We start from the raw sequence: 22,474 nt of genomic DNA on the forward strand, positions 1-22,474 counted from the left end.
TAAGGGACATGCAAGTTTTTTGAGAGCTGCTGAAAAAGCAACATCCCATAGGTAGGACTTCGGCAGCTCTGGGAACACCCAGAGGGAAATGCACTGTACCAATACACTTGGAGCATACAATACTTAATGACCAATTTTTATGCAGATCCATCAATGTGTTCTCTTTCAACCACATCTGCATTTCTCCCTTATATTGAAAACATATAATCACAAATTAATATTGCCAGGGTTGACTATAATAAACAATCATAACAAAAAAAAAAGAGTGTATTTTAGAATTTTTTATTATAGTCTTGGCTAATGGTAGTACATAAAACATAATATAACAGATTTTTGTACCAAGAGCAAGTCATTTTTGCTACCAACTATAGAGCTCTGCAAATGCAAAAGTATTTTGACTCCTAAAATAAAAACCATAACAATGCTGTAACAGAAAAAGAACTGTGGCCAGTTCAGCAAGCCACCAAACATCATATACCTCTTGTCTCCAAGTCTTTCTTCTACCAGTAGTTGAGTTTGTCTGAAACAGAATCTGAGAAAGGTAGTCTCACTTTTCATGTCTTACCATGAAACCACTAATTGTAAGACCATCACAAGAAAAGTAAAGGGGAAAAAGGGGGAAAGACTTGGGAAGAAGAAGTAATTAGATGTCTTAAGTATTTCTGTTAAAATGGCAAGTGCCATAAGCTTGCTTTTTCCTATTAAAAAAACAAGCAAACCCAAAACAAATGACATATGAAAATATTTCTCCTGCTAGAATTTGTAGATCAAAAATTATTTGCCTAAGAATCAAACTTTATCCTGATCAAATATTTTAATAGGTACATGATATTTCGAAGACTAAGACATTGCCTAAAATAATTCCACAGGTAGTGACCAAACAGCACTAAATGCATGGACAATCTGCTTTTGTTCCCATCTTAGGAAATACGGGGGGAAATAAAAAAAATCAAACCAACATACACAGAGAGAGTTACATGTACAACCAGTCCCCCTTTGCATACAATTTAGATTTCACAGTTTTTCTTCAAGTACGGGTTCATAGTACTATTGCAGTTTACCATACCCTACAAAACTTACAGGTGAAAACACGAATGTCCCAGAGTTGCTGTCCTTGGCAAAGCAGACAGTGTCTGAAGCATGATGTGTTCAAAACATTTGACAGAGAGATACCAGACAAATAGCTTAAAAGTTGACAAATGCTGCATTATCAGAAAAAAAAAAAAACCCAAACAAAACACCAGATTTGTGGCAACTGAAGAACAGCATGACAGCACGGGACTTCACAAAGTATTTGATGACTTAAGTTTACAGTAAGTTCTTTTGGTAAATTTATGACAACTGATTCACAAAAATATATCAAAAGATTTAGAAATAAATAAGGTTTTGTGGAGTGTTTTCTGACAATACTGCCACATTACTTTGTCTCTACACGTTCTTTCAAAAAAGCAAGACAAGAACTTAGAAGTGCATGGTTTTCCACCTAAGTTTTATATGGAAATATTTGACACAATGGGACTTAACACTTCTGTGCATCTCAACATACAAAAAGGTTCTCATTTTCACTTTTGTCAAGGTTAGAGAAGGTCAAATGAGTTATGCAAAACTTTGACAGTAATTGCTTTTGAGAAGAAAACTGGAGCTCCCTAGGAAAGGCTATGGTGCAGGATTTTACTTCACATTTTTAGAAAGATTTAAATGTAAACCAATTCATCAACAGTAGTTTCCGGCAGGTAAAAATTTCAGTTGCTTAGCAGGTTTATATTTAATCTAGCCACTTAAGTACCACTGGAATTATACATTAGCTGTAGCAATTCTATTAATTTTTTTCAAAGAAACATTAAGAAAATTATAAAAGTCACAGCTGCACCTGAGCTCAAAGAAGAGAAAAAAGTTGCAATTCTATCTATTTATTAGCTGTTCAGATAACAACAGAGTTGTAACAGATCAGATTAGGAAATCTGATTGCTGGCTTTATAAGAAGTAGTAGAAAAACCAGTCATGGTGTATTACTGCTTACCCTATCAGCACCTACCTATGTAGCTGTATATTATAGCTGTTATTACGTACTGCAAATACAATACCAAACATGATATATAGAAGTCCAGCCAAGCTAAAAACCAGTATCCTTTACTATCAGTGTTAAGGAAAGTGACTGCGGCCAAAAAAAAAAAGAAAAAAAAAAAGTGTAACTTATCAGAGTCACTTCGAAGTAATACTGCTAACTCCTCCATCTTGGAGCAAGACCTTAAAATACAGTTTGCATTGATCCTGTCAGGCACAGATCACTTTAAAAAAAGACAAGTGTGCTAGTATATATTTTATACTACAATGAACAGTTTGCAATGCCCTAAAAATCGTATGAAAATACTCCTTAGGAATTATAGAATTTCTTACACATTTTGATATAGGAAACACCCAAGCATAGAAAACTACTCTTTGGGGTTTACCTCATTTAACAGTATCAGTATTATTCAAGTTTATTTGGCTATAGTAATGCCAGAAAATAGCAGGACTCATTTGCGCTAACCTACAAGAAACTATTAAAAATTACCTGCAATAGAGTGAGAGATTTTAGGCAAACAATAAAGAATATATGTCCCTCAAGGTTAAATCTGAAGGAAATAATGCCTGTCATATAAAATACAGTGTGCCTCTTAACAAAAGAAATAAGAGGAAATGCCTCTTTAAGACACAAGGCATGCCTGAATTTTAATTTGATACTTGCAGAGGCCAAGGAAATCATCTGCACTGAGCAGAGACAGAAAAAGGGCTGATGGTCACACAGACACACACCTGTAAACACTGCAAAAAATGGAAAGTTAACCTTGCAGGGATCCCTAGTGAGGTGACTGTTACATGCCACCGAACAAGGTATCACTGGCAGCTGTTTATTTCTAAATACGAAGTTAAAAGCAGGGAGCTAATAAGCCATACTAAAAAAAAATAATTATTATCTAACACCCTATCAGGCTAGGAAAGTTTCAATGTCTACTTTGTATCCCTAATACAATGGGAAATTGAAAATAAGCTCAATATAAGAATTACTAAACAAAGTCAAATGTGTATAATACATAAAATACCAACTGACTACATGTTATTAAATACGTATCACAAGAGTTGCCACAATGCATTTCCACGTTAAACTCTAAAGCAAACTCCAAGTCACATGTTGAGCAAAAGGCATCCTTTCTGGTATAACACCACCATAATTCAACTCCAGAATGACTCCTTTAAGTCAGGATAGAAAGTAATCTAAAAACAAGACAGAAAAATACAATTTAAGATCAGCTATCTTCTCACAGTTAGAAATCCGAAAAAACTGCAAACATTTTAAAAGTCACAATGAAACAATGACTTCATCGTGAGTTTGAGAATCACCTGTTTACGCAATGTCAAAGACTCGTTCCATGATTCTTGCAATATATCGCAATACAATATATTGTATTGACTTTCTAGAAAATTTGAATATATATACATCATATACATATCTACACACACAGACAAACACACTAATGTTTAGTTTGGGTCCAAGACATTTCACTTCACAAACAGTAGTTAAACCTTAAAAATTAAAACTAAGATTGAAACCTATGCAAACCCATGTTGTAAACATTTTTCCAAAACTTCTTAATACCAACCACAATAATGAGTAGTAAAAAGAAAAACCCTTTAAATAGCTATTTGAACATCTTACCAAAGACTTTATACATGGTGTCCATGAACTGCACTGCTATCTCCTTCTCCACTTTGCATCTGCATCTGCATCTGTGCCTGCATTCTCGCAATCATCTCCTGCATGCGACGAAGCTGGAAAAGCAGCACAGAAGAATCCTTTAGCCTAATCTCACCTCAGAATATGACTCTCTGCTGCTACCACACTATTAATTACTTATATTAAAGAGGGAACACATATCTGCATTATCTTTATCTGATGGGTAACAATCTCGGGTTATGTCATCTTCTTCTAACTGCTCTTCTTCATCCATTAAGAGGCTGGAAATTTACTGACTGAAATAAGAAGGCTTTATTATTGTCATTTGGAATGAGATTTTAGGCATCCCTAAATGGAAGTCTTTGCTTCCTCTGAAGTTAAATGCATAAAAATGATGGTGCTGAAGTGCTGAACAAACACAGTTACTAAAGCTTATCACCAGTAGAAAGCAGCTTGTTTCTGTCCCTCCAAAAGTACACTTCTATCTGTCACTAAAAAAAATTGTCAGGATTACTTCCCAACTCCCTTGCTAGTGATGTCTAGGTGGAAGCAAGTATTACAGGCAAATCATCCAAGGAGACATAAGCATTATTAAAAATGGTTGAAGCTCAATTTTAGAGCACTGCAACATTTAAACACAGGGTAATCACGTAACTCAGCTACTAAGATTAATTCAGCCATGTTGCATGTACAATACTTAAATTCTTTAATTGTATCCAACTGACAGGTGGGAAGTCAACCTCACTACTGAAATACACTTGGGTGTCTGCCTTTGTTCACCTACATTTTAAACTCAAACTAAACTGTTAAGCATAACAATGAAAAGTTAAACCTGTGAAATGTTTACACTATTCTTTTTTCATATTCCTTGAAACAATGACCCTTTTCATTTTTACTCTAGTTCTTGGGTAGCCACTAAGATCACTAGAAGACTGAGCGTCTGCTTGTGCTAGAGCAGACCAAAAAGTCCATCTAACTCAGCCTTCTCTCCAACACTGGCTATTAGCAAATGCATGGAAGAGCTTAACAGCCAGGTGCACTCACCCAGTATTTCCTGACATATGCTCTCAAACTCTAGAAATCTGTCAATTCTGAACTTGCTAAATGAAAAAATTCTACCTTTATGTTTATTTCTGGAGAAAGCAAAACTCTCCAGTCTCTCAGCATTTTTGAGCTTATCCGCATTCTTGCTATGCACAGAATTCCATGCTAAGGAGTTCCTATCTCAAAAGTATCTTTTTCACTTGAAATCAACCACCTATTAATCTCATTAAATGTGACCTGTTTCTTGTATAGTAGATTACCATTCATCCTGCCATCTGTGATTATATAAGCCCCTTACTATATCCTTCCCCTGTGTCATCTACTTCCCAACAAGAACATTAACCTTGTACAGGACCTGCCTCAGGTCTCCACTTCAGCCTTTCTGTCCACTTTTTGCTATTCGCTGTACTTCTTCTAGTCTTGGCTATATCCTTTTTAGGTTAGGGGGACAATGAAAACAGCGTTAGAGCTATGCATTATGGATTTATCATAGTGGCAGAATGAGAATTTCTCTTTTGTTCTTTATTCCTGACAATTCCTACCATTGTTCCCTCCTTTGCTGCAGAGCTGAACTGACTTTTTCCCAGTCTGTAGTTGCTAACTTTAGGACCTTTACTCATGTGAGGATGGCTCTCCCTCCCCACACGACGTGCATTACATCCATCGCTGATTGGTACAATGGAATCAGGCATTTTACCAGATTCCACCTGTTCCAATAAGTCAGTATCCTGGGACTCCTCTACATCTCTTCACATTCTGCACCTTGAATAACTTTATATTAGCAAATTCTGTCTTTTCCTTTACAAATTACCAAGATCATATAAATCATTTGACCTAAAGTAGTGATACAAGAATAAAAATTCCCCCATCACAAGAGTATAGAGTTCTGTCATCTTACTTCAGCTTCTTTTTCAAGCAGAATCTGGTCTTTATTTACTTCTTCGTCTTCTATTTTCCTAAAATAAGATTAATATTGTTCAATAAAGTGCATACATTCCAGATTTTGAACTTCCAGAGAATGCTTTGTTGACAAAAATCAAGGCTCTTAGAACACATATGTTGGAGTTTCATAATACAAACAATTTTCATTGAAACATGTTCTGCACGTAGCTGCAATTCATGTTTTTATTTTTAAATTATTTTTAAGACATCAATTTCTCCCTTACTCCTTCATAAAGTTATGCCCAGAACAAGTATAAACCGTTCTAGCTATGACTTTAAAACATGACAGATATTCACATGTAGGTATCAATAAAAACTATTTCTGAACAGTATTCAAGTATAGCAGTTTAACCGAGCATAACATTATCTTAACTGATTGCAATTTGAGTACCACACAGATAGAGCAAATTCAGAAATACTGCAAACACATACTCAACTCTTCTCTTTCATTGGTGCAATAAATCAATACAACTAAATCAAAATATAAGTTCAAGGTAATGCCGGACAAGACGTTAACAAAAATATGGAAGCAACATGTAAAATAACCAGTGCTCTAAGAAATTCTGTATCTGGAAACCTGCTACTTCCAGGCAGAACCTTCCTTTGATGCAGTTCTATCCCATCTCTAACTTCATGAACCATGTTTGCTACCAAGCATCTAAAAGGCTCATAACCAAAACCACAGAAGTAGCACAACCACTGTATGCATCCAGAATCCTTCTAATTGGAGGAACCCTTTATCCTCTGCTCCACTTAAGATTTTGAAGTTTGATTATTTTTCTAGTATAGTCACCTTTTTTTTTTTTTTGCAAGTCCAAAAGATTTATTTTGTATAACATGTTAAAGTATAGTACAAACATTGATTACTCCTGTCAAAATTAAGCAAATGCTTTCAATCAGTATCTCAGCAAACTCTTGCTTAATTGGGATGTTCCAGTTTTACATTGAGAAACCAAACATAAAAATATTTTTTATGTACTGTATTTTCAAGATTACCTACTACTTTGCTAACAGATTTCTCCTGTCTCATGTTGCAATGGGGAAGATCTGCTAACAGATCTAATCACACAAGTGCCACCAAAAGTGCAAAGCGAACAAACTGATGCCTGTTAAAAGGTTAACAGAGAAACAGATTGTCAGAAAATCCTCTGTGCCCAAAAGCCTCTAAGAACATCAGCGAATACAGTCAACAAGCACCAATTGCCAAGCACTGCCAGTGGGGTAGGTACAAGTTTGAAATAAATTCACACACAAACCACACTCACTTACAGTAAACTTAACTACATTCTAGCAGCACTTCAGAAATGTGAAAACAAAGATATATAGACCACTCAGCTAGACAAGATACAAAAACATGTTTTAGTTTCACAAAGAAAGATACCCCAACTTAACAGCAACTTAGTGTCATAGGTCCTTGGCAGAGGCAACTTTAAATACTCTAAAAATTGGTAAACATTATTTTAACTCTGATGACCTTAGGTTACATTACTTTTAAGACCTTTGTACATACCTGTTGGATAACAGGCAACAGAACTTGGCAAAAATATTTTTTTTTAGCTTGAACTTCAGAAGACAGAATTTAAAAGTCAGGGGAGAAGAGCATGTCATCTTGCCTGAAGGGAAAACTGGACTTGTAGGCCGATGCTACAGGCATTGATAAGCTCCTTTTCCTGAAAACTGGCTAGGCATGTGACAAAACCTATGTCAACAGCATGATGGAAAAAGCTTTGCAAAATATATCAAACCCACTGAAATGTGCAATTGTGAAACCCTCTAGTGGTTGACATAAGAGAAGCAACTGAAAAATCTAAACCAGGAAACACCCAGTTTTCAACAAGAACTCACAAACTCAACTTTACAAACCCTGCTATTTTAGTTAAAAATGGGGTGTTCTGCCCACCTCTCTTACCAGGAAAGCTGTGCGCTACCCACCACAGCTCAAAATAGGGTTGAAAGACATTATCCTGTGACTGCTATGCAAAGAGAATTATTTATTTATACCATGTTTAATAAAGCACTGTGGAAGGACTTGAGTTTCTTTCTAAAGACACAGTTCAAATATTCCAGTAGTTAATTCCAAAAAAAAACCCCTTTAACATATCAGCACTGACCTAACTTGCAGATTTTTGAAGACAACATTTATCATAGACATCTGCCCTACTTATTTACCTCAAACATTCCAATCCAACTGTGTTCAAGCCTTAAAACAAAGCAGCGATCTAACTATACCCTTTTAATGTCACAACCGTCTCTTCAGATTTATGTACTACTTTTTCTTACACTCAGTGTAAGCTGTTTGACTGAACTTGGCGTTGACTGGAGCTACAGAGCTGTCCATGATCTACCAAATCCTAGCAATGAAATGGTAGGAGAAACAGAGAGACCAAAAAATAAAATCCAGAAGAGGAAGAAAGAGCATGTAAGCATAAGATGACAACCTGCCACCTCGTTTGAGCCTCTCAGAGCGGAAGTTCTCATAGTGAAGATCCTGGGTCACCTCCTGAAGATCTTGCATATGGGTGCTGGAGGAAGAAAAATAATTAAAACATTCCTGTGTCACATCAACTTGCTTAACCAACTCTCATATTCAGCACTGTATTGGGTCAACGTGTTCAGCATGTACACCCATGCACCATGCTAATTTAAAAGCTAATTTAAGTTAAATCAGTGCAATAAACAACACAGAGAGAGACCACCTCAGACCCTGAGGCAGCCCTGACATAAGCTGTCCTCCTGGGTGAGGCATTTGATGAAGCAGTGCTGGGCAGGGGAAGCAGAGTAGCAAAGCCTGAAAAAAAAAAATCAACCAGTGGACTTTTGAAGTCTACTCCTTTGCAGATATATATCTACATTTAAGTAAGCACAAGGTATGAAGCAACCTGTTCTATGTTCTTGGGGATCTGAATAGCAATACAACACTGTTCAACAAAAGAATTAGACAAAAGATTATTTTCACAGAATCACTGAGTAATTCAGATTGGAAAGAACCTATGGAGCCTATGTGGTCCAATCCCTGCCGAGGCCTAGGCCAGCTAGGTCAAGGTTGCTCATGGCCTTCTCCAGATAAACTCTGTCTCCAAGGATTCCACAACTGCTCCAAACCCCCATTACAGTCTTCGAGTATCTTCTTGGTGATTGTTTTTTAAACTACCATTTAATTGGAATTTTCTAACTTACATTAACATGGTCCTCAGCTTCAGGAAGTCATTATGTTCTGGATTCTCCACTTCAACTACACCCCATGGGTAGAGTCGACCTCTAACTTTTTTACCTTTGGCTTCAATGAGTTGATTGGATCCCACTACACAAAATGGAATGCTGGCCTGAAAGCCAAAAATGCAAAAATTACTAATAATGAACCAGAACAAACAACTCCAAGAACAACTCTTGTTCTGCTCAGCACTGTATATTATGGTAAGAAGTTTGTAATGCTTTTAATTTGAAACTGTAAAAAAAAAAAAAAAAAAAAGTCATTGTTACCACCATCTTCCAGACAGAGAAGCCTGGGCACAGAGACACAGCGACTCAGTCAAGGTCTCATCGTAGCTCACAGCATGTATCTTGTTCTAAAGCCATCTGAGCAGTCCGAAAAGATACAGTATATTATCCACGTACGTAACCTATGGAGCCAGTCATACCTTCAGGAGCCTGGTCTGCTCTTTAAAATCTTCATCCTCATCTGATTCAGCATCAGGTAGGTGATAAATCTTGATGCCATGCTCTTCTATTTCATCCAGAATCTGAGATTTATAATGTAAGAAATTGAGATAATATACATGTAAAGTCAGTACTTTTAAATCTTAAGGTAAAATTACTTAATCAGTTATACACAATCTCTTGAGAAATTTGGGGCTCTTACTGATCCAAATTACTCGGCAAGTATTTGTTTTTAAACACCATATTTCTTCATGATATTCAACAACCACTTGCCACAGACTTTCAGACAAACAATAGTGTTCAAATAAACACTGTCCTTTGTGGATTACAAATAAGAAATTGAGCTTTTTTTAAACCTTTGCAATCTTTTTTTTAATTATAAAGCATTGACTCAGAAGTCAAAATTGCTTTGAACAGCCTAAAACTCCTTGCTCTTGCCTCTGAATTACTATTTGGGGGATAGAGGTGGGAGTGTTTAAAACCATAACTGAGCTACAGACACAACAAATACTTTTTTCTGTCTTCATGACTGCAGACTTCATGACTAAGAATGGCATCCACAGCTGGAATCCATTTGCCATAAACTCAAATTTTGCTCTTAAAAAAAAAAAAAATCTTTATTTCTGCAGAATTCTAGCACAATATGCATATCAAAGTAAAGTATACTTCTCTATTTTTATTACAAGTTGGGTAAGATAACTATAAGGATTTTCACAATAACTGAAAAAAATCATACATAAAGTTTTAAATATAACAGCTAAGACTGGATCAAGTGTGCCTTCTGGCAAGTTAATTCTAACACTTCTTTCTAAATTTCATAGTTGTTACTGACTCATGATGGTTTGTTGCATTTCCCCCCCCCCTCAAATACAGCATCAAGTCCTGCAAAACTGAACGTGTTAGGGGGTCTTGCCTATGGAAGAAAGAACTGGAATGTATTAGAAGAAGGTGACATAGGGGAAGAAAAACAACCCTAAAATCAGAAAAATCTCTGAAAATCCTATTTTTCAATCATCAGAATTCTGACTGGGGAAAAAAAATATATGCACATTATAGATGCAGATACTGTTTCTGCTTTGGGACTGATTAAACAGGTAAGGAAGCAATTACCATTAGCAAATGCATTTAAATATTTTTCCAAAGTTTCAAAGTTCACTCATAATGTAATTGTAAATCTAGCCAATCTGCCATTTCACAGGCAACATTTTAAGGACAATTTCTCAGTTAAATACATAATAAAAGAAATTACAAGATACCAAACTACATATTAAATAATGTTACACTGTGCATGAGATTCTGTTTTTCTTGGCTAGGACAGACTAAGGTTGAACGAGAACGCCCCTCTCTTCAGCAACCATGCCGTTATAATCAAAGTACAACATTTTTTGGCAAGCTAGAAAAATACTTACCCTTTTCTTTAGTCTTTCTCGCTCTTTCAGAGAAAGTGTATCAGCTTTTGCAATCACTGGTACAATATTTACTTTGTTATGTATGGCCTTCATGAACTCAACATCCAGAGGCTTAAGGCTAAAATTAAAATATGGAAAATTTTTAATCTAAATTACCCAAAGGCTTAAGGCTAAGCTTAAAATATAGAAAAAGTTTATTTTTTTAAAATCTAAATTACCATTTTATTTTCACACCAATAGAGATCTCTATCCTTAGAGAGAAAGAACACACCTGATTAATTCCAGCTGTTCTAGTACTTCCTTAAGCAATGGCAATCTGATTCTGAAAATTTAAGTCAACAGGCACAAACCAACTCCCCAAAGTAAAATAATTTTAAAAATAAAATGACAGAGAAACACCTACCCATGACCAAACGGTGAAATGAAATAGAAGCAGCAATGAACCCGGTTATCTATGATATGTCTTCTGTTCAAACCACTCTCATCATGCAGATATCGCTCAAACTGCTCATCAATGTAAGAGATTATGGTCTTAAAACTGTAAAACAAATATTGATTCAAGAAATCATGCTTGTTCCCAAATGGTCAATAATTTTAGTGATGTTTCAGAGGTAATATTAAAACACCAAGACATTCTGCTGATGAACCAACCTGCTGATGGACAAAAATTAATTTACTGGTGCTGTAAGACTGCATATCTCAAAATTTTACTTGAATTCCAGAATAACAAACTATTATGCATAATTTTTTTAATAGTAAGATAAAATATACATACGTGTAACACACAACTTCTACAGCAAATTTATCTTGGGTTAGTATTTATCTTTTGACTAGTATTAATTACACATGCTCAGGATAATCTAAGCTTCTTGTTCCAAATTGATTTAAAATCACAGAAGGGTTTGGGTCAGAAGGGACTTTTAAAGACCATCTAGTCCAACGCACCCTGCCATGGGCAGGGACGTCTTTCCCTAGATCAGGTTGCTCAAACCCCCATCCAACCTGACCATGAGCACTTCCAGTGATGGGGCATCCACAACTTCTCTGGACAACCTGTTCCAGTGTCTCACCACCATCATTGTAAAAAACTTCTTCCTTATGTTCAACCTGTATCTACCCTCTTTCAGTTTAAAACCATTGCCCTTTGCCCTGTTACTACAGGCCCTGGTAGTAAGTCTCTCTCCACCTTTCCTATAAGCCCCCTTTAAGTACTGAAAGGCTGCAGTAAGGTACTGAAAGTTCTCCCCAGAGCCTTCTCTTCTCCACGCTGAACAACTCCAACTCTCTTGCCTTTCTGCACTGCTGTTCCAGCCCTTGGATCATTTTCGTGGCCCTCCTCTGGACCCACTCTAACAGGTCCATGTCTGTCTTGCGCTGGGGGCCCTGGAGCTGGATGCAGGTCTCAAAGAGCAGTGCAGAGGGGAAGAATCACCTCCCTCAACCTGCTTCTTTTGATGCAGCCCAGGATACAAATGGCTTTCAGGGATGCAAGTGCGCATTGCTGGCTCATGACCAATTTTTCGTCCACCAGTAACCTGCTGGCTCATGACCAATTTTTCGTCCACCAGTAACCTGCTGGCTCATGACCAATTTTTCGTCCACCAGTAACCCCAAATTATTCTCTGCAGGGCTGCTCTCAACCCATTCATTTCCCAGTCTGTACTGATATTGAGGATTTCCCCAACCCATGTGCAGGACCTTGCACTTGGCCTTGTTGAACTTCATGAGGTTTGCATGGGCCCACTCCTTCAGCTTGTCAAGGTCCCTCTGGATGGCATCCCTTCCCTCTAGTGAATCAACTGCACCACTCAGCTTGGTGTCATCTGAAAACTTGCTGAGGGTGGACTCAATTCCACTATGTCATTGATGAAGATACTAAATAGTATTGGTCCCACTACGGACCCTTGAGGAACACCACTCGTTACTGGTTTCCACTTAGACTTTGAGCCATGGACTGTAACTCTTTGGACATGGCCATCCAGGCAATTCCTTATCCATCTAACAGTCCATCCATCAAACCCATCTCTCTCCAATTTAGAGGCAAGAATGTTATGGGGGACCATATGAAAGGTCTTACAGAATTCCAGGTAGATGACATCAGTAGCTCTTCCTTTATCCACTCCATCGTAGAACGCCACCAGATTAATCAGGCATGATTTGCCCTTGGTGAAGCTATATCGGCAGTGTCTAATCACCTCCCTGTCTTCCATATGTTTCAACATATCTTCCAGGAAGATCTGTTCCATGATCTTACCAGACATGAAGGTGAGACTGACTGGTCAGTAGTTCCCAGGGTCCTCCTTTTTAAAAATGGGTGTGATGTTTCCCTTTTTCCAGTCACTGGGGACTTTGCCTGACTGCCATGACTTTTGAAATATGATGGAGAGTGGCTTGGCAACTACATTTGCCGTAGATAACCCGACAAGATGGGATGCTTCTTGTTGGGTCCCATGGACTTATCAAGTCCCTTATCAAGTTCAAGTTCCTCAGGTGGTCTTGAACCTGACCTTCACTTATGATGGGTGGGACTTCATTTCCCCAGTCCCTGCTTTGAGGTTCAGGGGCTTAAGAGATGTGGGAAGAGGGATTACCACTGAAAACTGATTGCCATTGATCAAGATTATTTCTCAGTACTTATGATGATGTAAATTTCTCCAAAAAATCCAAACAATCAAACCCAATGATGATGAAAATGCACTTAAAAATGAAGCACAGAATCTGAGAATGCTCAAATGAACGTGGACAAGATCTAACGGTGGATTTTTACTTGCACTAAAGACTAGATTAATTACTTTCCTCAGCGTATTGTTGAATTTGTTGTGTCCCAGTGGTTATATTGCTTTCTGACTATACAAAAATCAAGGTCACTGTTCACTTAAAACTATTCCAAACTTAAGACAGTTAACTAAGAATAAAAAAATCAAAATATCTGTGTCACAAAATGTATTTCAAGTTGTGTGGAAATTATTGATGACTCTTTACATGTATCTGAATGAACTCATAACACTTAAATTAAGCTTCCTCAGAATTAGAAAACATGCCCATCTCTCAAAAAATCACACCTCAAATTCAGCACTTCACATAACACATCAAAAAACGGTAAGATAATGACTTAACAGTATAATGACTTTGAATCACCTTTGGAATGGAAGAGTTTAAAAGAGCTAGGGTTGCCACTTGGACCATCCTACTTTGAACTGCATATCATTATTAATATAGCCCCACTTCAGTTACTTATTCCTGCCCCCCCATGACAAATATGAAATGGATGTCAGTCTTCATACATAGATCAATATATACTCTGTGTACATACCAGTCTCGACAATTGATAGCATCCCCATATCCTGGAGTATCTACAACTGTCAGACGTAGTTTCACACCCCTTTCTTCAATTTCAACTGTTGATGCTTCAATCTGCACAGTGCGTTCAATCTTCTCTAAAAGGCAATAAACTTGATCTTTCAGAACAGAATTTATAAGACTATGTAATTTTGAGATAAGCTCAAAAGATTAAATGGCAGATGCAACTGTATAAATGTTATTCCATGCATTACCTTCTAAGGCCTGATAACTTAACAGCAAGACTCAGTACTTAAGTTCTTCAGATTTTGTTAGAAGATTATTTGAGATTTCATACTGTTCTTAAACATAACGTAGAAAGGCAAAAGAAATTGAGAAAAAAGTGTAGGTAATCAGCAGTTTGGAGAACAATACTAAATTATATGTAATGGATTTTTTTCCTATGGTTGAAAGGGGTAAGTAATCGTCAGCTAACATGATAAATTATTAAAGCAAGTCATTCAACAAGTAGCAAAGAGGGAAAAAAAACAGCATCTTCCTCTATTTTCTTAGAATATTCTCTTTCGTTGTATTATTGCATGCCTTGGTTAACAGAATGAAAAAGGGACAAGGGACCAAAGAAAAGGAGGTGAAGTTCACATTCACTAAATATCAACCCAAAGCAAAGGAATCAAGTTGCAAGTCCAAGTAGGCATAAACAATGCATATATTTAGAACTGCAATAGATTAAAAATTAAAGAAAGTTTTTGATTGTTTATCTTACTGTGACATGGCGACATTTCTTTAAGCAAAAGAAGGGATCAACTTTCTAGGTGTCAATATCAATACATCCAAGGACTAAACAAGAAAGACCCCATATACATCCTGGGTACAGAGGGAACCAATTCTATCAAACAGTTCAACTATAAGGAAATACATTAGAAATTACTACAGCTAGAAATCACTACTGGCTGTTACTAAAATCGAGAGATAAAAGCATTCAACTCCAAAAATCGTCGAGAACAGAGAAACTAGACAAAGGTGTGTTTACCAGCAGCTCCTGGGATTATCCTTTCTGGGTAGAGATCTGTCAAGAAGAGGCTGTTTATTAATGTAGATTTTCCCAATCCAGATTCACCTGTGATTCAATATAAAGATAAATTCAACATATTTACATAATTAATTTCAACAGTATCCAGACAGTATAATCTATACATTTTTTCATGTTAAATGTAAATATTTTAATTTAAAAATTTACAGCTTATAATTTTGTATTAGAGAAGTTTGCACAAGAAGGTTGAATAACAATTTTTACATCTCAGCTTTATAATACACTTTCTCAGAGCTTTCACTGATGATTGGTTATTAAATCTGCCAGTCAAGTGGATTTCTGATCAATTTAGACTTAAAATTTCCCATTTCATGTCTCCGGATTTTTTAAGGCATGCTTTTCTGCTATCAGTCCAGAATGTGAAAGATCATACACAGTGAGAAGCTAGATCCTGCCTAGGCTGTATCATCAATTTAAACAACAAAAAAGGCATTGCTGAACTTCTGCACAGCCAGCCATCATAAAATACGATTTATTTCTGCTTTTTATGCTAATATGGCAAACAATAACCCAAGGGAAGAGGAATATGACATGGCTACTGAGCATACACACAGAGCAATTTTTTCCACGTATGAAATTGGGGATTACCAGTGTACCATAAATATATTTTTGTTCTAGGGCTACTGACTGACCCATGAGGAAAGTTCAAAAGCCAACTAATTAGCTGAAGTTCAAGATCTTAACCAGAACAAATCTTCATGGCATAAAAAAAGAGCAGCAACTCAAAGTGCTCAGTACTCAAATTCAGTGAACAAATCATTTTCTAGAATTTTGGTTTTATTTCAGGTGTTGATAGAATTAATTAAAAATTAGATATTAAAAATGGGCCGCATGATCCCTCTTGAGTAACACAGACTATTCTGCAACAGGAGTCTGACAAAAATATCTGAACAAAAGAAAAAAAAGAGATGGAATTATTTTTTAAAGAAAGATTGGACTAGGAGCTGCCAGTTTTTAATGCCTTAAAGAATGCATCTCAAGATCAGATTTTACCAGTGCAGCCTTCACCAGTGAAAGAGACATGCAGCCAGAGTAACTCAACAGTCACATGGCATCATTTCAACAAAACAAAAAAAAGATTTTAACCAGTGGCACATTCCACACATTCAGTCTGGGTAAATATTACATGTAAAACAAATCTGTTTTCATAGTCGCTGTCAAGGATTAATGAAAAGAGTAGTTATTCTAACTACTGGCCACAGTGGTTAGAGTTTAGTGACTCTCAAGTGAAATAATTAGAATAACTAGATGAAGTCATAGCTTAATAATGAGAACGAACATGAAATTGTTAATAAATACAAGTGGTTAAGATTTCTTTGGAAGCGACACAGCCAAGCAGCCAAATTGTTATAAACCCTAGCTCACGTTTTCACATTACAATAAACAATAGCAGAAAAAACAATGTGAAGAAGAAAAATCATTGATTAGGACTCTGTCAGTGCAGATAGCTTTTAAAGAAACATTCTCCTGCTCAGAAATTAAGTATGGCAACTTAATGAAGAATAATAGTTCAATACAGGCATTGCGATATAGCCCACAAGAGAAAATACTTAAACCCCATGCATATTTCAAGAGAAAGAATTCACATTCTGAACTGTTGAAATAATCAACAATTCAAAGCACAGTTTATTTTATCTTACATCAACTGCCTCCCTTTGCTAGTGTGTCTTAAAATATCACTCCCAATTTTCAATGAAATTACTTCTCTCCAAGTTCTCTTCCTGTAGTTTTCATTAACCCCTTAGAATACTAGCAGGCAATGACTGTAAAGTTAAATTTTACTCTGATACGTGGGTGGGCTTAATTGCCTTTCTGTTACTCTCACACCATGTCATTTCCCCCGTTTTCTATTTTACAAGAGGCTAGAAACGACTGTTTGGTCTATATAATTTTACAGAGCTTTCTGCCAGAACTGTTTCACATAGCACTATTTGCAATTAATCCCAAAGAGATCTGGAAATTAAGTTTAGCTGCAGCAGAGAAAGCACATCTTTTGTTTCTCAGAACTGTTCAGATTTTTAGGATCATTGAACAGTAAATTCTGAAGAGTTACAGTAGATACCATAATTTGAACCATCTGCTCATAGTTTGGCTTTACCCTTAGATTTTATAAGGCATCCATTATGATATTAGCCTAAATAAATCCAATGAAAGATACAGTAAACAACTATGATAAAATTCTAGGAAGACAAAAATAAGGGCCAACTCTGTCCAACACTAAACTACAAAAGACAGAAACAGGATAAAAGCAATGCTAGGGCTGTCATTTGGCAAAACAAATGAAAGGATTGAGCATAGACTCTTTCTGTAACTACTGGAATCCAAAACAATTAAGAACTTAAACACCTCCTATCATGTACCGTCTCATCTCTCCTGCTCATTTCCACTGTGATCTCTCTTGGACAAATCTAACACACAAATGGGATTTACTTCTTGTGACGCCAGGTAATGAAGAACCTAATTGTATTAGGGCTACTTCTTGCAAAAGCCTATTTTAAAAGTGAGAATTACAGAGTTCAAAAACCAAAACTCAGAAGTTACAGCTCCCAAGCAGTGTGACCAGGAAAGATATAGAAGATGCCCAAGCCTGATTTGGGAGCCTACTTAATCTGCAAAAATTAACACCGACTTCTGAGAGGATGAAGGTATTTCTGCAGACACATTAGATTTCTCTTTCCATTCCAGATATCAACATAGATTCTTAACAAAATATTGAATAGAATTGAACTTTAAATTATAACTGCTAACAGAAAATCAAGATCAATTTTAAAAGTAACAGCTCACATCAAAACCAACTAATCCAATTCTTATTATTCTCTTACAAGAGTACTTAGAAGGGGTGGAAAGACAAGAGTTCAGATTCTTTTGAGCTACAGAAGCATAAAGATCATTTTAAATAGAATTGTCTTCTTAATACTATTCTCTTAATCAAAATACTATTCTCTTAATCAAAACAGGCATTCCATTTTAAATGGAATGCTTAAATCCTGTAAGAGAAGGAGGGAAGTAACGATCACTGGATTGCAATTTCTTTGCTTCACCCACAAACTTATTCAAACATGGTTTGTAGTGTGGAAAAGAACTGCTGCATGAATTAATAAACTATAACAAAAAGTTAAATGCTACAGTATGGAAGAGCTTTCTGATGCAAGCTGAAGACTTACATTAGTGGAAGTAACATTCATTTTCATTCCAAATTCCCTGTGAGCAAATACTAATTTTGAGAAAGACTATAAAATGCTTCCTTACCAACCACCATAAGAGTAAATTCAAATCCCTTTTTCACAGACTTCCGGTGAACCTGATTGGGAAGGTTTGCAAATCCAACATAGCCAGGGGTTTCTGGATTGGTAAACTGAGCAGGCTGTTGCTAAAAATAAAATAAAACAACAACAAGCAACCACTCAAGACATACTTGTTTGTATAACTGCTTTCCTCAGTTATTTCAAATGGTTTGAAGCTACATGACATACAGAGAGAAAACTGCACAGGTGTTCCTGCTACTCAACAGTTTCACAATGAAGTACAGAACAGCAGCATTCACTTAGAGTTTTTAAAAACTCTAAGTTTTTAAATTTCATTTTGAAATTTGAATTTGAAATTTCATTTTGAAACTTATGAAAGTCATTTCATAAGCTTCATTTATTCAGCTATCCAGCCAAGATCACCTTATGTAAAAAAGAAACAAAACCCCAAACATTTATTTCCTGAAGTGTGAAGTGCATTCACTAATCACACACTTTTTAAACAGTGCCTTCACACATATTTAAAATAAAAAAGCTTATGTCCGATGTTTATGGACTTAAATTAAAAGGTAACGGTTTCTAATCTGTTTTTAGCACATCCAGATGAAAACACTGAATGACGAGTGAAGTGACAGCCATCTGCTGGAAGCCCTCTTTAGAGATCTCTTTTAAAGGGCGGGCAGGGGGCAGGGACAACAATTTACACAATAGTGTTTCAAATGCCCACTGCTGCAAATAGTGCAGAGAAATCGTTAGATCTATTAGTTTCCCTCTTCAAACACATTACTGAAGTACCCTTTATCATTCATTTCACTCCAATAAGCTAACATGGATGCTCTACCCATTATACCAAATGCAGGGGACCAAGAATTAGATGAACCCCAGCATGTCAATAATATCTTAAGTTACTACATTGTTTATGAAGGATTTTTCCAGAAGATGAGTTGACTCCATTAGAAAATGAAGAAATTAAATCTAAGAACATCCTTTTCTTAAACGATTACTGCTCAAAACACAATAGAAGAATGGAAGTTTCAATGAAAATGCACCAGGGAGCTTGTATGGAACTCCACAACCAAAATTAAATACCTCCAAGAGTATCAGTTAACTGCAGAGGTTTCTACTTGTAGGAAACTACTTTAATGTATGTTTTAGGTCACTTAATCTTTCAATATTATGTCTTCTAAATGTGAATTCTCTCTTCTTTATGACCCATAAATTTAGCATACACATCACCATCAAACACGATGCAAGGTACGCATTCCGCCCTTGCAGATTAATATTTAAAAACAAAATATCTGTTTCACATGGTTACATTGGAAGCCAGAAATGCTATTCTTACCTTGGACATTTTTATGGAAGGTCAGGAACAAATCTGCAAAAATAATAATGTTTTTCAGCTTATTAAAAATTGCACGTGGAAAAAAAAAACAACAAAACACAAACCAATATAATATCCACTGTTGCACACTAAATTAAAAAAGGAGCATTCTTGATTGGATGTCCAGATTTTGAAACAGTGTCAACTGCTTCACAAAGTATTTGACTCTTCAGTATTAACGAGGGGCAGAATTTTCAGCAACCCTTGTTCCTATTGACATCATTGGACAATAAATTCAAGCAACATGAATGTGGGGTGCTAAAGGCGCTACATGTATGACAAACCATTTTGAAGCCTGAGAAAGAAAAGTTCACATCCTTTCCGGAAACTAACCAAACCAAACACACTGCCTAGAGACATCTTACTTTTTACAGGAAACAGTTTTTTCAAAGATCAAAAAAACAATTTGTGTATTATTTTTTCTTTTTAAGCCTCCTTCCCCTCAACATTTCCTTTCATGCTCAAGTGTTCTGTAGAGTTGACAGCTTCAGAATGAACCATTTTCTCCTCCTCTTCTGTCTGGATGCTTGCAAACTCAGACAATTTAACTTCTGTTGCCAAGATAAGATTTTCACATGCAGCTGCATCACTTTGAGATACAAAGCAGACAGGAAAAAAAAAATCTCTCCTCTAACACCTCCATGCAAAAAAGTCTCTTGACAAACAAAGACCTGTCAACAGAAGAGAACTTCTATCACACTAACTTGGCATGAATTCAAGAGATCATATAATTTACTATGGCAATATAAAACTGTTAGCATATGCTGTATCTTCAAGTGATGAGTGCTCCAAGTCCCCTTTCTACTCCCTCTCCTGGCTTGCCCTCTAACCAAAAAACTATCTGTTCCCACTTACAAAGCCCACATACCATAGCCACATCTTATCTACCTAACTCACTCCCACTTTCATTCTACAGATTTGAAATGATCACTGTCTGATTCTTTGCATCTTCAAGCAGATTTTTGTCAGTGAGTTCAGCTTCATGTGAAATGACACCAAATTGCTTCAATGTACAGCATGCTTCAGCCTGTCCCTCCCATCAAAAAGCCATGTTCAAGTCAAAGCAAACTACCAAGTGTCAGACAGACAGGAGCCCAACCTTTTCAGTGCTAGGCAGAAGGCAAAATTGTTTTCAAACTGGTGGTGATTTCTGGCAGCTACAGCATTTGCTTCTCAAAGCTACTGTATATGTATACATATACAAGTGCAACCTCCTTTAGGTTTATTAAGATGCAACTTTTTAGCTCACCATGATTACTTCACTGTTAACAGTTACCAAGCTGCTTTTTTTCTTTTTTTCCCCCTACACACACAATAAGGAAGAGGTCAGTTTTGAGGAATGCTTTTTGATGGGAGGGAAAGGCTAAAAGTGCTAAACATTGAAGCAATTTGGTGTCATTTCACATGAAGCTGAACCTGCTGACAAAAATCTGGCATGCTGATTACACACACAGAATAAAAACTGGATAACATGCATCTCAAGTGAAGTTTCATGATAAAAGTAAAATCCAGTCTCTGCAATGTCTGTATTTCAGCTGGTCTATGACCTATGAAGTATTCAACTACTGAAGAGGTTATCCATGAGACTTTTATCATCCTGGAAGCTTGCTCCGATAGCAACTCTTCCAAGAGTGTTTCCTGCCGAGTGATGTCATTGATCCCTGCTTAACCATTCTCCATGAACGATTTTCAATGCCAAACAAAACTAGATCCTGCTAGAACACAGAATAACATTCTTCTAATTCATGAGGCTTGTCTGTCACCCAACTTCTTCTCAGAGGGCTAAGAGCAGAGGACAGTTTCTCACAGCTACCAGGAAACGAAGGAGAGCTATTTATGCAGATGGCTCCAGTTACATTACATTTTAATATATGGACGAAGCACAGAAATCTTTCATGAAAGATCTTTCCCATAGCATTCCCTTCAGGGCAGCAACTGAGAGCTCCCACGCAGGCAGGGGCACGCAGTCTTGGAGCAGTCCAGATTTTCCTCTGGAGCTGGTCGATCATGTTCCTTTCCCTCCGGTTTCAACAACCCGGCTGGAGTTTTCTACGAGAGGGTCTTATAAAGTGTGGCGTGCAAACGGCACTAGAGCAAACCTCACACTTTCTGGAAAGAGGGAACCGCATCTCGAGGCCCTCCCCTCGGGGGGTACTTCAGAGGCGTTCAGGCGGCCCAGGCGACCATAAGGCCCAGCGCTCGGCGGGGGCAGGCGGGGCGCTACCTAACCTCTCCGGCACCCCCAAGCTGCTGGCGGCTCATCAGCCGGCGCCGCCGAGCGCCGCCCCGCCCCGCAGTTCCCATCGGCCCGCTTCCTCCTCACCAGCATCTCCCCAGCACCCCTCCCGGCCGCCCCGTCGCCTTCCCTCAGCCCCAGCCCGCTGAGCGCGTCCCGCGGGAGCGCCCAGAGAGGCTGCCCAGAGGGGCTTCCCGGAGAGCTGGGGAAGGGGCTATCCTTCACCGCCCCTCCAGAGAGGGGCCGCGCAGACAGACCCCCGGACCCCACCGAGGGAGGGCAGCGCCCCTCACCTCACCTGCCAGACCGCACCGCACGCAGACAACGACCCCAACCGCTGCTCCCGCGCGCGCGCACCGTGAGGGGGAAAGCGGAGGAGCCGACGCGCTCCGCCCCTCAGGCCCCGCCCCCGGGGCAGTGCCGGGAGGCGCCGCGCAGGGGACGGCGCGCATGCG

At 37.7% G+C, this 22,474-nt stretch overlaps 1 protein-coding gene across 3 annotated transcripts; it reads right to left on the reverse strand.

Annotated features, from left to right (window-relative positions):
- Positions 1-266: 266 nt before the first annotated feature.
- Positions 267-22,420, reverse strand: SEPTIN2 (septin 2). 3 transcript variants are annotated; one of them, XM_075507797.1, is made up of 13 exons: positions 22,318-22,420; positions 19,745-19,777; positions 18,407-18,527; positions 15,098-15,184; positions 14,081-14,204; positions 11,171-11,305; positions 10,768-10,885; positions 9,340-9,441; positions 8,879-9,024; positions 8,140-8,223; positions 5,658-5,715; positions 3,698-3,810; positions 267-3,255 (listed from the first exon to the last, which is right to left on the reverse strand). In XM_075507797.1, the coding sequence occupies exons 2-12, from the start codon at positions 19,751-19,753 to the stop codon at positions 3,706-3,708; spliced, it is 1,089 nt and encodes a 362-aa protein (XP_075363912.1). In that variant the 5' UTR covers positions 19,754-19,777; positions 22,318-22,420; the 3' UTR covers positions 267-3,255; positions 3,698-3,705. The 3 variants fall into 3 exon arrangements, with proteins under 3 accessions (XP_075363912.1, XP_075363914.1, XP_075363913.1); XM_075507799.1 differs by having other exon boundaries at positions 22,313-22,389; XM_075507798.1 differs by lacking the exon at positions 22,318-22,420 and adding an exon at positions 21,645-22,040.
- Positions 22,421-22,474: the final 54 nt, after the last annotated feature.

The sequence above is a fragment of the Mycteria americana genome, chromosome 7 (assembly GCF_035582795.1).
Source record: "Mycteria americana isolate JAX WOST 10 ecotype Jacksonville Zoo and Gardens chromosome 7, USCA_MyAme_1.0, whole genome shotgun sequence".
In the NCBI taxonomy this organism is placed as follows: domain Eukaryota; kingdom Metazoa; phylum Chordata; class Aves; order Ciconiiformes; family Ciconiidae; genus Mycteria; species Mycteria americana.

Bases quoted from the DNA above. Each gene is read 5' to 3' on its own strand.
- SEPTIN2 (XM_075507797.1), bottom strand. The intron at 11,306-14,080 runs GTATGTACACAG...TTTGTTTTACAG, and splicing joins GCTATCAATTGTCGAGACTG to TTTTAAGACCATAATCTCTT. The intron at 5,716-8,139 runs GTTGTCATCTTA...ATCTTATTTTAG, and splicing joins AGGCTCAAACGAGGTGGCAG to GAAAATAGAAGACGAAGAAG.